Genomic DNA, 14,870 nt, shown 5'->3' on the forward strand with positions numbered 1-14,870 from the left:
GCAGGGGTACACCTTTCAGTACCTGAGCTGCTCCACCATTCAATAACATGGGCAATCCTAATTTTTAAATGGTGACCCTTAATTATAAATTCTCCCATAAGAGGAAACAGTCCCGCCATATCCACCCTATCATTATCCCTCATGATCTTATATGTTTCAAACAATTTGCTTTTAAATTCCAGAGGATATAAGCAAAGCCTGTTCAGCCTTTCCCCATTAGACAACTTTCCCATTCCATGTATTAGTCTGGTAAATCTTCTCTGAACTGTGTCTAACACATTTACATCCCTCTTTAAAGAAGGTAACCAATATTGTGCAAAGTATTCCAGTCTCAACTGTGCCTCAAATAATTGAAGCGAAATCTCCTTACTATTATAACCAATTCCCCTGTGATAAATTCTGTTAGCTTTCCTAATTGCTGGACCTTCATAATTTTTTGTGATTTATGTATAAGGACATCCAGGTCCTGCTGTATCTCTCAGATCTGCAATCTCTCACCAATGAGCGTATGTGCTTTTTTAAAATTCTTTTTGCCAAAATGAGCAATTTTACATTTTCCTACATTAGACTCCATCTGCCATGTTTCACCAATTCTCAAGTCCTCTTCATAACTTACTTTCCTATTTATCTCTGTGTCATCAACAAATTTCATCAAAATCACTTCTGTAAGTCGCAAACAGTTGAGGTCCCAGCACTGATCAATGCAGCACACCACTTATTACATCTTGCCAACCTGAAAAAGACCCATTTATGCCTATTCTCTGCTTCTGTTAACCAACCAATCTTATATTTGTGCCAATATGCCATCGCCTCAACAACAAGCTTTTACTTTCAGCAATAACTTTTGATGTGGCACCTTATCAAATGCGTTCTGAAATCTAACAGCAATACATCCACCTGTTCCTGCTTATCCAAACAGGTTACCTCCCCAAAGAACTGCAAAAACATATTGACTCTGTCTGATTACCTTAAATTTACCCAAGTACCCTTCTATAAATTCTTCATTAACAGCTTCTAACATGTTCCTTATTACACATGTTAACCTAATGGGTCTATAGTTTCCTGCTTGTTGTCTACCTTTTTGAATAAAACATACATGTTCATTATGTTCTAGTCTAATAGGACTGTACCACATCAAGGGACTTTTAGAAAATGAAAACAAAATCATTAACTATCTGACTCGCCACTTATTTTATGACTGTACGATGAAGTCCATTAGGACCCAGGCACTTGTCAGCCTCCAGCTCCAACAATTTACTTGGGTATCACTTCTCTGATGATTGTGCGTTTCCTGAGATCCTCTCTCCCTTCCATTTCTTGATTTAACTCTGCTTCTAGGATGTTACTTGTGTCCTCTGTCGTAAAGATCATTGCAAAGTACACTTTCAATTCATCTGCCAGATACTCACAAAATAATTGGCTTTGTTTCCTTTAACAAAAAGACTCAATTCCTGAGGGTGAAGACATTTAGGAGAGGCAAAATTAACAGACCACCTATTTCCCTTCCTCCCTGATATCTCTTAATCACTTGATTCTTGAACTGTTATGTAAGTTGCATCCAAGTGCCTATAATACTCACCGATTTAGTGCGAGTTAGCATTTCAAACAAAAGGTCTCTCTGACTCATCTAATGAGGATCCCATTTTAGTTGATCTTTAATTAAGGTGCTCTTTCACTGGAAACCTTTTTTAAAACCTAGCTTAAGGTGGACACCTACAAATTTAGACTAAGGATTTCAGTTTTATGCCAACTACAAATTAAATTAGATTTATACAAAATAACAGTTTAGACTATCTTACCTAACAACTGCACACATTCAATCCCATGTCCTAGTTCAATAAATGCTTCTAAGCACACCTTGAGTTAATTACTGGAACTACACATTTTAATTTAAAAATCTAAATTTATATATGATAAGCCAGCCAGAACTATTATTATTTGAATGCTAACAATATTTTCTTCAATTTATTTTTAATCCCTACTTTTAGTCAGTAGAAAACTTTGATATAAGCGCTTTTAAAAATGTCTGCACTTGCAAAAATAAAGGAAAAATGATCATGTTGTCTTACCAATAAAGCAGTTTAGCTTTCAGATATTATGTGCCGGATTTTACAGGGCACTGTGGTCCCTGTGCCCTCACAATGTGTCAAACAATCTGGGAGGGGAGCCAGCCTTGATGTCATTGGCTGCTACACAGCAATTTCATGCTGGGAATAACATTAACTTCTTTGAGAGAGATCTCGGCTCCTCTCTTAGTAGGAAGTCCACCTCAGATGATTAGCAGCTCTGGTCCAACAGCATCACTTAGACACTGGCCACAGCTAGATCTGCAGACAGCTCACAATTTGAGGAACCTGGTTAGGTCGGGGTTCTCAGACAGGTGGGAAGCCAGATTCAAATGGCCCAAGTGGGAGAGTTACAAATAACCTCAGGAAGTGCCCCCCGTGGACTCAGATATCCTCTGTAGTAGCTCATGAAGCCTACGCTGATGGGTCTTCCTGAATGGCATAAGCCTACCCTTCAATAGGTAAAATGCCAATAACAACAGGATAAAACCACTAGCTGTCAATAACTGGCCACTTAAGACCCACAATCGGCCCAATAGGCAGACCACTCAATATCTGTAAGAGTAGAGACAGCCTTAGAGCAAGCAGGAAGTGGTTGTAAGGTGACTAATTGGATTTTAAACATCCTACTACCTTTAACTGGCTGGTAGGGTACTTCAAAATTCATCCATACATTCTTTAATAGATAATCAGGTGACACTCACAGAAGTTACAGGAGACCAAAATCTCTTTATTATCTTGACCTTGTGTTTACAATACAGTGACTATGACCAGTGTTGGAGGGAGGCCACAGTTTATACTTGCCATATTGAGCACCATCCAGTAAAACCAAATAGAAAATATACAGGCAGCACTGTGATGGGGACAATGTAAGAGTGCATGTGTTTGTAAAGATATTACATTGATGAATACATTGTCTTGGAGTAGAAGAGATGTGCACTGTTTTAGCACAGCAGCCTTGCTTGATGATGGAGTGAAATGTGTCACACATCATGTGTTTGCAAACGAAACATAAAAAAGTGGCTATGAAATACTTAACTTTCAGTACAGTTTGTAATCATGAAATCCCTTGCTCTTCTGGAGGAAAACCTCAGTGACATGGAATTATGGAACAAACTCAAGTCAAAAATATTCTAAGAATAATCTTTTGGGACTATAGGAAATAAATCATTTTGTCAAGCAATTTTTGACATATTTTCTGGCGATGAATGGAATAGAAAATATAGAAGAGTAGTTTGCAAAAACTCTAAAGGTATAATGTTTTTCTTTCAGGATGATTATGTGCTGGAGGTACGTCACTTTCAATGTCCAAAATGGCCAAATCCAGATGCTCCTCTCAGCAGCACCTTTGAACTTATAAATGTACTAAAAGAAGAAGCCTCAACCAGAGATGGACCAACCATAGTTCATGATGAGTATGCACTTTTGACTTCCTGTTTCACTTTATTTTCCCAATGATTCTTGCACATGTGAATATATTATTCTCCAGCTGAGAGAGGAAGTAAAACAGGCTACTGTAGTGTGACTCTAGCTAACGCTAATGTGTCGTCTATGTTGTCATGATCTACTTGTAGTCCAAAAAGTTAAAAAGTTTATTAATTAATTATTAACAATTAGTTTCATAGAATCATCACTTCATTTTAAAGAGAATATCAGATATTCATCTCGTTGTTGGCAATGTGGTTTGAATTGAAAATAGATGCAGCCATCTTGTGTACAGTTCTGGTCCCCATATTTCGGGAAGGATGTGAAAGCATTGGAAAAGGTGCAGAAGAGATTTACCAGGATGTTGCCTGGTCTGGAGGGAAGTCTTATGAGGAAAGGCTGAGAGACTTGAACCTGTTCTCATTGGCATGAAAGAGGCGAAGAGGGGATTTGATAGAGATATACAAGATGATCAGAGGATTAAATAGGGTAGACAGTGAAAGTCTTTTTCCTAGGATGATGGCATCAGCGTATACAAGGGGGAATAACTACAAATTGAAGGGTGATAGATTTAAGACAGATGTCAGAGACAGGTTCTTTATGCAGAGAGTGGTAAGGGCATGGAATGCCCTACCTGCTAATGTAGTCAACTCAGCCACATTAGGGAGATTTAAACAATCCTTAGATAAGCACATGGATGATTTTGGGATAGGGTAGGGGGACGAGCTGAGAATAGTTCACAGGTCGGCACGACATCGAGGGCCAAAGGGCCTGTTCTGCACTGTGACCTGCAATAACAATATAAATGGAGTATGATCAAAGCTGAACTGTGCTCTTGTTTTAACTCACTTTCAGGATAAAAGGAAATATATTTACCCAGTGACCTGTAATTCTGGCAGAGCATTTTACTGAATAATTGTAATTTTGTGTACAAATTATTACTAGTTGCCTACCAATAATATGCATGTTGTTGTTTCCAATCAACAAACAAATATTGTCCTTAAAAGAGAGTTAAATGGTTTCCAGTTGAGAAGAAAACATTTATTGGTCAGAAATAAATTAAGAATAATTCCAAAGATTGCTGTTGACTGTAGAAATCATGATGGTTTTCCATCTCTGAACTGTATGTTGAATCAATCTAGTACCTAATTCTTGTCCTGAAACTTCATGATGGAGCTCCTGATCTTTCATAGTAACTTGAGAATGAAAGCAGTTGGAACACCAGATGAACAGCTGAATTTTCTGTTAACACCCATTTCACCATGCGAGTTACATCAATAGCACTGCAACAATCTCCACAGAACCTCAAGGCATAAATGGTTATAACCAGATTTAGGTTGACTTTCTTTTCCTCTCCTGTGAGGAAGAAACCATGAAACAATTGTTTGACTTTGGCTCCATTGATGGTCTGCAAATAGCTGTGGACAAGATCTCACACTGGGACTTGAATACTTAAATTACACTGACTCTTACATGTAACTCTAAAGAAGTACTGAGTTGTCTCATATGCTATTTTGGAACAGCCAGGCACAGTCGTGCCCTGATATGCCTTGCTCAACATTTTTCTCTCATCAACTAACTGACTGACTAATTGATCTTCAAACCTCTTTTGCTGAAATTTTGCTGTCACATAAAGGCTCACATGTTTGCGTTCAAATACTTCAAAACTATTTAATTGAGTAAACTCTTTGGAGAGGTATCAATGATGCAAAGCACTCCATGTGCACTTTTTCATAAGAGGAAACTTCCCTTCTCACACTCCCCCAGCATCTGATATTAATGACTTCCACTCTCAAAATTGTTTCAGTCAGCAAGCTAAGATCTTCTATGTCATGAATAGCACGGCAGTCATACTTGGTTTACTAAAGGATAGGAAACTGATGGACTAATTTACATACAACAGTACAGCACAGAACAGGCCCTTCAGCCCACGATGTTGTGCCGACCACTGATCCTCATGTATTTACCCTCAAATTTCTGTGACCATATGCATGTCCAGTAGTCTCTTAAATGTCCCCAATGACCTTGCTTCCACAACTGCTACTGGCAACGCATTCCGTGCTCTCACAACTTTCTGTGTAAAGAACCCGCCTCTGACATTTCCTCTATACTTTCCTCCAACCAGCTTAAAACTATGACCCCTCATGTTAGTCATTTCTGCCCTGGAAAATAGTCTCTGGCTATCGACTCTACCTATGCCTCTCATTATCTTGTATACCTCAATTAGGTCCCTTCTCCTCCTCTTTTTCTCCAATGAAAAAAGTCCGAGCTCAGTCAACCTCTCTTCATAAGACAAGCCCTCCAGTCCAGGCAGCATCCTGGTAAACCTCCTCTGAACCCTCTCCAAAGCATCCACATCTTTCCTATAATAGGGCGACCAGAACTGGACGTAGTATTCCAAGTGCGGTCTAACCAAAGTTTTATAGAGCTGCAACAAGATCTCACGACTCTTAAACTCAATCCCCCTGTTAATGAAAGCCAAAACACCATATGCTTTCTTAACAATCCTGTCTACTTGGGTGGCCATTTTAAGGGATCTATGTACCTACACACCAAGATCCCTCTGTTCCTCCACACTATCCTTAATCCTGTACTCAGCTTTCAAATTCAACCTTCCAAAATGCATCACCTCGCATTTATCCAGGTTGAACTCCATCTGCCACCTCTCAGCTCATCTCTGCATCCTGTCAATGTCCCGCTGCAGCCTACAACAGCCCTCTATACTGTCAACGACACCTCCAACCTTTGTGTCGTCTGCAAACTTGCTGACCCATCCTTCAATCCCCTCATTCAAGTCATTAATAAAAATTACAAACAGTAGAGGCCCAAGGACAGAGCCCTGTGGAACACCACTCACCACAGAATTCCAGGCAGAATATTTTCCTTCTACTACCACTCGCTGTCTTCTGTTGGCCAGTCAATGCTGTATCCAGACAGCTAAGTTCCCTTGTATCCCATTCCTCCTGAGCTTCTGAATGAGCCTTCTGAATTTAGTTTTCTTCTCATTCTGCTCTTGAATCTATTGTTATTGATGTTGACTGATAAGGCATGTACTGATGGATCTGTTTCTGGCCTGTTCTACTCGAGATACAGTGCTCCACACATGAATCTGACTAATTTTTGATATAAAATTTAATAAAAGTTCTGAGTATTTTGAAGTTACTATAAGCAATTATGCTCAAAGCTATAAGATATGTTACTTTGCTAACATTCTGGTTAGGATCTACAGAGCCAAATATTAGTTTGAAAGTATTTTGTGCAATGAAGTAAAATGTCAAGTGGAACAAGCATCTTGCTTTCCACCTTTTGGAATTCCTTCGTGAAATAACTGCACAGAGGACACTCTCCCGTCACCAAGCCACCCTTAATTAAATGTGGAAAGTTCTTGACACTGATCCAGCTCCCTCAGAGCCAAATCTCAGAAATGTCTGACACTCCTCTTTATAACTGTCAGCTAGAGCTCCCTAATTGGACCAGATTAACTGCTCCAGTCAGGGAACTCATATTCTATGAGGTCCACCTGGCTGATCACGTTACAATCACTACACTTAGAAATATCTCAAGTTATACATACCACCCTATACAGATGTGGAGAATGTCCTAGATGTGATATACACCACCACAAACAGTTGAGAGATAAAATTCTCTGATGCCCTATTCATTCTGGTTGGTGACTTCAACCAAACCAGCCTCAAGAGGGTGCTGCCAAAGTACCGTCAACACATCTCCTGCCCCACCAGAGGACTGAACATCCTGAACCACTGTTACACAGCCGTCAAAGAACCTACTGCTCCATCCCCACCCTGGCAAATCAGACCACAGCAATGTGTTCCTCCTCCCAGCTTACAAGCAAAAGCTGAAACAGGAGAACCCTTTACAAAAGGAAGTACAATGCTGGTCTGAGGCTGTGAAAGACCATCTCCAGCACTGCTTGGAATTGGTGGACTGGACTGTATTCAAGTACTCAGCGGAAAATGTAGACAAATACTCTACCACTATCACGGACTTCATTAGCAAATGTGTGGAGGACAGCATACCAAAGAAGTCAATCTGAGTGTTCTCCACCCGTTGAATCAACCTGGAAATCCACTTTCTACTGAAGGCCAGATGTGCAGCATTCAAGCCAAATGACCCAGATCAATACAAAAATCTAGACATGACCTCCACAAAGCCGTCAGAAATGCCAAGAGGCAGTACCGGACCAGGTTAAAGGCCCACACCTACCAAGCAGACTCCTGCTGCCTATGACAAGGCCTAAACAACTTTACAGGATATAAAATGAAGCAGAACAAGATAGCAGAGAAAGACACATTCCTCCCTGATTTGCTCAATGATTCCTATGCTCAGTTTAAGCAGAATGCCAACTGCGTGGTGACGTCTGCCCCAACAATCCTGGACACACCTGTTCACTCAGCCACCACTGCAGATGTTAAATTGGTCTTCCTGAGAGTCAACCCAAGGAAAATGATGGGCCAGGATGGTATCCCCGGTCAAGCACTGGAATCCTGTGTAGACCAGCTGGCAGAGATAATCACCGACATCTTTATGTCCTACAAGCCATAGTCCCTACCTGCTTTACACCATCATCCTGTACCTAAGAAAGCATATGCAATGTGCCTTAATGACTACTGCTCAGTGGCTCTGACCTCAATAATATTGAAGTGCTTCAAGGGGCTTGTCATAGCCCACATCAACTCCAATCTCCCAGCTGGCCTTGACCCCCTACAATTTGCCTACTTGTGTAGCAGGTCTACAGTGAATGCCATATCCCTAGCCCTGCGTTCATCCCTGAACATCTGGACAACAAAGACACACATTAGACTCCTGCTCATTGACTACAGCTCTGCATCCAGCACCATTATTCCCTCCAGGTTGATCTCAAAGCTGAGTGACCTTGGTCTCAGATCCACCCTCTGCAACTGGATCCTCAGTTATCTGACCCACTGACCGCAATCAGCAACAATAGGTAACTGCACCCCTTCACAATAACCCTCAACACTGGAGCCTCACAACAGCCCTCAGCCCCCGACTGTACTCCCTGACAACACCACTATTGTAGGGAGATATCTAACAATGACAAGTCAAAATACAGAGTGAAATAGAGGGTCTGGTGACATGGTGCATTGAGAACAACCTCTCTCTCAACATCGGCAAAACCAAAGAACTGATCATTGACCCATCTACATCAACGGAACTGAGGTCAGAAAGGTGGAAAGCGTCATGTTCCTCAGATTGATGATAACTGACAACGAGTCCTGGTCTACCCATGTAGTTGTGACAGTCAAGAAGGCACAATAATGCCTCCTCTTCCTCAAGAGCCTCAGGAAATCTGTCATGTTCATAAGGATCCTCGCATTCTATAAATACACAATTGAAAGCATACTGTCCGGATGCATAACAGCCTGGTATGGCAACTGCTCTGCCCAGGATCATAGGAAATTACAGAGGGTAGTGTGTACAGTCCAGGCCACCACAGGAGCAACCTTCCATCGATGGACTCCATTTACATGGTTCACTATCACAGAAAGTGATGCCAACACCATCAAAGACCCTACTCACCCCAGTAATGACTCCTACAACCTCTTCCATCAGCAGAAGGTACAGAAGCCTGAACAGATGCACTCGTAGGTCAAGGACAGCCTCTTCCCAACTAATAGACTCTCTCTCGTCTCAAATAATGCTGATCTTGCTAACGTTGATCTCTCTTGTACTCCCTGTGAAATGTTAACTTTATGCCTCCATCTAAATCTTTTGTTCTGTACATCCTTGCTTACTATGATCTGCCTGTACTGCTCATAAACAAAGCTTTTCACTACTTCGGTACAAGTAATAATAAATAAATGAATAAATACATCAATAAATTAATATGCTGCCTTCGTTTAATTCTGTCTGAGATTGTTGTTGTAAAAGGAAGATTTATTAGCAGCTGATGGCAAAGAAGTTACCTTTGGATGAAGGAATGCTAATGAAGACTAAACACAAGATTAGTTTGTGTGTTTAATTAGTTTCTAGGTTACATAAGATTATTAAGCCACTATTTTGGAAAAAATTAAATCTTTTCTATCTATTCATGTTGATTCAAGGTGATCCAGGGCCTTCAAAAATGACATCTTAGCAAATATTTGAGTGAGAATGCAGGAAAAAGAAATTGCATTCAGTCATGTGAAGAGAAACCTTAGGTGAACACTTCATCTCATACTGTGTTCTGTAGGTTTGGAGGGGTCTCTGCTGGGCTATTCTGTGGCCTTACTACTCTGTCACAGCAATTGGAGTGTGAATCTGCTGTGGATGTCTATCAGGTTGCAAAGATGATAAACTTGATGCGGCCAGGCGTTTTCACCGATGTGGTAAGTACAGATTCTGAAAGTTAAGAGTTACCATATAAAATTGGTATCATAACCTTTAATAAGACATCGGATGCTGCAATAATGATGTCCAAAGCTTGAGCATTGAGAAAGGTAAATTCTGATGCAGTTTGTCCTTCTAACACAGCACATTATTTCTGAGAGTTTTGTAACATGAATGCACATAGGTAAGAATATGCTATAGTTGTTTTGTTTTTTTTATTTTTTGATAAATTGTAAATGGCATCATTGAGAGTTGACTATTTTTATTTTAAATTGCATGACGTTGCGGTGGTTATAGTTCTAAAGATTTGACACAATTATTGGCAATGTTGAAGTAGTAAAATGCATAAATAGTTAACACATGATTTTCCTAATCTAATGCTTTGTTTCCGTCTTTGCACAGGAGCAGTATCAGTTTCTATATAAAGCAATGCTCAGCTTAATCAGCACAAAAGAGAATGGAAATGGACCCTCGTCATTTGATAAAAATGGTACCATTATTATCACCGAAGAATCAGATCCAGCAGAAAGCATGGAATCTCTTGTGTAATCTGAAGATTTTCAGAAATGGAACTTCATTTGAGAAAAAAAAAACTTCTGAGGACTGAATGAATTTCTGAGGCCTTTATTTTGTCAGGTTCCAACTTTAATGATGACCTGGCTATACATTTTACAGTGATGAGAGTTTTTGATGTTAATTTTAACCATTCTGAGTCCATTATTATCCTGCTGAGCATTTGAATCTCTTATTTTCACAAGATGAAAACACAATTTGTTCTAGTTTGCACTACCTAATCAGTGTTACTGCCTATTAAAAACTTAATACAAAATTTGTAATTTCCCAGAAATTCATGAAAAACTTTTGTCTGTAATCCTCGATAACTTGAGCTTCATAGGAAGGCAGAATCTGTGTCCGGAGACAGCTTTAAGGTAATTGTGCAAACAAAAACATTCTACATGTTAGTAGTTCATCAGCTCAGATTGTTTTTGTACAGATTGCAATGTATTATTGAACTCACTTTTAAGTAAATATAATTTGAACCTGGCAAGTCCTGTAAAATTTCAGAGATGTAACCTCCTACATTCCATTGATCAGACTACAGTCAAAAACATTCTTACCACAAAATACTTTAGTGCAGGTCAGGTGTATGGGTACAGCTAATAATTTATCATTTTCTTGACACTTTATATATTTGTGCTGCTTCAGGCTGTAACTGAAATGTGTGGGGAAAATGTTCATTTTTCATGTGGTAGAAAATATATAAATATCTCAGTAAGGGCAACAGTCATCGTGCTTGCAAGAATGTGGAATGTGATTAAGTGTTTTTGCAGGACTAAAATGAACACACAGCAGACACAGGTCCTATTAGTGGAAAGGGAAGTGTGCACCAGTGTTGCTTGCACATAGGCAGCCAATGGTCGCAGAATTTAATGTTCATTATAAAGAACAGGCAACAGCCATTTGGGGTGCAAGCAATTGGAGTGACCTAACCCACTGTCAGGCGATGGAAATGCAGCTCTGCCTGGCTGTAAAAGGGACTCTGCAGGCAGAGCTTGCAGTTCAGCAGGGGAAAAAAAATTACAAATTTGGAAGGACACTGTCTGAAGCCAAGCTCTTCATTCCATTTTGCTTCTATCTTCTATCCCCATCTTATATCCCAGTCATTTACACACTCATTATTCTATACCATTTTCCAGAAGCTCCCATCACTGCCACCCACATCACTTGTTATCCATCTCCCCAACTTTTCTATTGCTGTTTCTGGCACTTCAGGAATGAGAGCATAAACCTGTCCCCCTTAAAACAATTTCCTTACTGTTTACAAACAACTGTTCATCTGTGATCTGAATGTACAACCTCATCTGATGCACACCAACTTTAACCAGTGCAGATGGCACAAGTTTCCATTCACCCCTGACTAAATCTTGGAGATCTGACTTAATTTGGGCACGTCTTAATTTAATGGCATGCAAATATAAGTAAAAGGTACCTGCCACTAGACACCATGAGTTCCTACCTGCCACTGAAACACTGCCAACTTAATCTCTTAACCCATCATTCGAAATACAAGATTTTGACTCCTGCCTGCTTAAGCCATCCCTCCTGCCATGATTTCCAATCCTGGTGGCTCCATTATGTCCAGTCCTCGGATTCAATTTTATTTTTTGCAGGAGGTATAAAGAAAAGCAGAATGATGCACATTTTTGCACAGAGTGTTGTGTAAGTGTAAAATGATGATGCATTTGATGGCAATGTTAGACTATTGAAAGATATTGCGTGAGCTACACAAATAATGTTGCATTTTTGCCATGTTAATAATCAGTCTTTTGGAAAGATTCCATGATTTGAAACATTTTTTAAATAACCGTGGAGAAGAATTTATTAACTTACCAAAGATATAAAGTAGTTCTCAGCAGAAGGTAGGAGTGTTTCTTTTCAAACAAAAAGGTTTTAATTCTCTTATTATTTCTAAACTGCCTCTTTAGTCCAGGGTCAAACTTTTAATTTAGAAATTTAACAAGTGACTCAATATGATGAATGTTAATGTTATCAAGGTGCCAGTTCATATTTATGAAAAGATGATTCTACATATTGAATAAACCATTCATATAGACATTCGTACCTTAATTACAATTTAAAATTGTATGTTTTATCTTCTTAAAAGGTTGGCCATATTTGTACACACAAGTCATGTGTGATATTCAGTTAATTGTCTGAGGATGAGGCTATGTTCTCAGTGGGAAGAGCATAGCAGTGCTGGACTGAAAGTGCTGTCAGGCTTCTCTCTGCTGTGACATCGTTAAAAAAAAATACTGCTACCTGGAAGTGAAAACAAAAGTTTCAAAATTTTTGTTAAAAAAAGAGATATTTTCACAAAGTGGGAGACATTTTCTATACTAGGTAAACATTTGATGAGGCAAACATGAATCAGACTTTTAGGAAACTAAAAAGCTTGAGCTGTTTTCAGGAAAAAAAGTTTAAAAAAGAAAAAAAACATTTTCTCAACAAAGGGGAGATTTTTGAATTTTTTAAAAAACCTCATGTTTCTCCAACATTTGGGGTAGTCGTGTTCAAAAAAATTTTGTTTCAACATTTTAGAGAAAAATAAAAATAGTTCAAGTATCACGTCTTGAAAACCATAACCTTTATTCATTCTTTAGGGTAGCAGATACAAACAAACTGTAAATATTTTGTTGCTTAAACAGGCATTCTATGGGGACTTTGTATCTACAGTATATAATCACAGAATTTTATATTTTCATAAAAAGCTAATTTTTTTCTAGTCTCAACTCCTTCATAGTTTTGTGGTGGCTAAGTGGAAAACTGTATTTGCATTGAGGTAGTACCATGAATACTGTGTCATCACATTTCAAAGGCATTGAACCTATATTACTACTTGGGGGCAGTGGTTGTCGAAGTTGCAGGTATTTTCAACAATATTGTCGGTGTGTGCAATAGGAATAGATCTAGGCAGTTGCTGAATAAATTCGTCTCATGATCCATTTGAAAATGTGGTGTTCTGTAACTTGAAAAAAATCTGCTTTGTTCTGTTGGAAACTATATTAAATTGTTCTATTATAGTGTTATTTAATATGTAAATTGTATTGCTACACATGAAATAAAGTATGGGTTTTGATGGACCTATAGATGATGCTGCTGTGATTTTGCTAGAGATATTTATTTTGGTGGTTAAAGCCAATATATTTTGTCTACAGTATATTTTAGATTATCTGAAGTCAGCCAGCATTTCCAGGATTGAAATTCCTCCAGCCACTGACTTTACTGAAAATGTCTGCAAAAAACACTGAAAGAAAAGCAGAAGATGATGGAAGCCCTCAGCAGCATCAGGTCAATAATTTAGCATGAGAAACAGAAATTAGGAGCAGGAATAGGCATTCAGCCCTTTGAGCCTACTCTGCCATTCAGCATAGTCATGGCTGATCATCCAACTTAATATCTTGTTGCCGGTTTCTCCCCATACCCTTAGATCCCTTTAACCCTAAGAACTATGTCTAACCCCTTCTTTAAAAGAATTCTTGGCAGAGAATTCTGCAAGCTCACCACTGTCTAGATGAAGAAGTTTCTCCTCATCTGAGTCCTTAATGGCCTGACTTGTTTCCTTAATCTGTAGCCCCGATTCTGGACTTCACAATCATCAGAACATTTCTCCTGCATTTGCCCTGTCTACTTTTATTGGAGCTTTATGAACATCTGTGTGATTCCCCTATCACCCTTCTGACCTCTAGTAAATATAGTCCTAATTGGTCCAGTCTCTCTTTATTCATCAATGCTGCCATCCCATGGTCTGGTCGATCTCCCTCTATAGCCAGAATATCTTTCCTCAGATAAGGAGACAACTCCTCCTTATCACAACACAATACTCCAGATATGGTCTTGCCAAGGTCCTGGTATAATTGCAGCAAGATATCTCTGCTCCTGTACTCAAATCCTCTCACTATGAAGGACAACATACCATTTATCTTCTTCATTGCCTGCTGCAGCTGCTTGCTTACTTTCAGTGACTACTCTAAATAAACACTCAGGTCTTGTTGAACCTCCCCTTTTCCCCCACCTATTGCCATTCAAATAATAACCTGCCATTCAAATAATAACCTACCCTTCTGTTGTTGCTACCAAAGTGAATAACCTCACATTTATCCACATTATACTTCATCTGCTATGTATTTGCCCATGAGTTCAACTTGTCAAAGCCATACTGAAGCAACTCTGCATCCTTCACACCGTTCACCCTCCCATCCAGCTTTAAGTTGTCTGCAAGTTTGGAGGTACAGGGCCAACCCCGTATCCACGGAATCGTTCTCCCCAGTTTCAGTTACCTGTGGTTTACTATGGCCAGAACATATTATAGAGAACGTTCTGGAACCAGGGGCCAGGATGCTGCCAGGAAGGTATGTTTCCTATTTAATTGAACGGGTTCGCACCTATCCATGGTTTTGGACTTCCACAGTAGGTCCTGGAACGTATACCCTACCAGTATGGTGGGAGGGAGACTACTGTATTACATTTAGT

At 39.4% G+C, this 14,870-nt stretch overlaps 1 protein-coding gene across 3 annotated transcripts in view; it reads left to right on the plus strand.

The window, feature by feature from the left end:
• The window catches only part of LOC132822357 (receptor-type tyrosine-protein phosphatase gamma-like), a 695,764-nt gene extending 682,284 nt beyond the window's left edge, over positions 1–13,480 (plus strand). For all 3 annotated transcript variants that reach the window (XM_060835658.1, XM_060835659.1, XM_060835660.1), the window contains 3 exons: positions 3,339–3,481; positions 9,703–9,838; positions 10,242–13,480. In XM_060835658.1, the coding sequence (XP_060691641.1) occupies positions 3,339–3,481; positions 9,703–9,838; positions 10,242–10,388 (426 nt within the window). In that variant the 3' untranslated portion in view covers positions 10,389–13,480. The remainder of the gene's footprint in view (positions 1–3,338; positions 3,482–9,702; positions 9,839–10,241) is intronic.
• Positions 13,481–14,870: the final 1,390 nt, after the last annotated feature.

Source organism: Hemiscyllium ocellatum, chromosome 14 (genome assembly GCF_020745735.1).
Source record: "Hemiscyllium ocellatum isolate sHemOce1 chromosome 14, sHemOce1.pat.X.cur, whole genome shotgun sequence".
NCBI lineage: Eukaryota > Metazoa > Chordata > Chondrichthyes > Orectolobiformes > Hemiscylliidae > Hemiscyllium > Hemiscyllium ocellatum.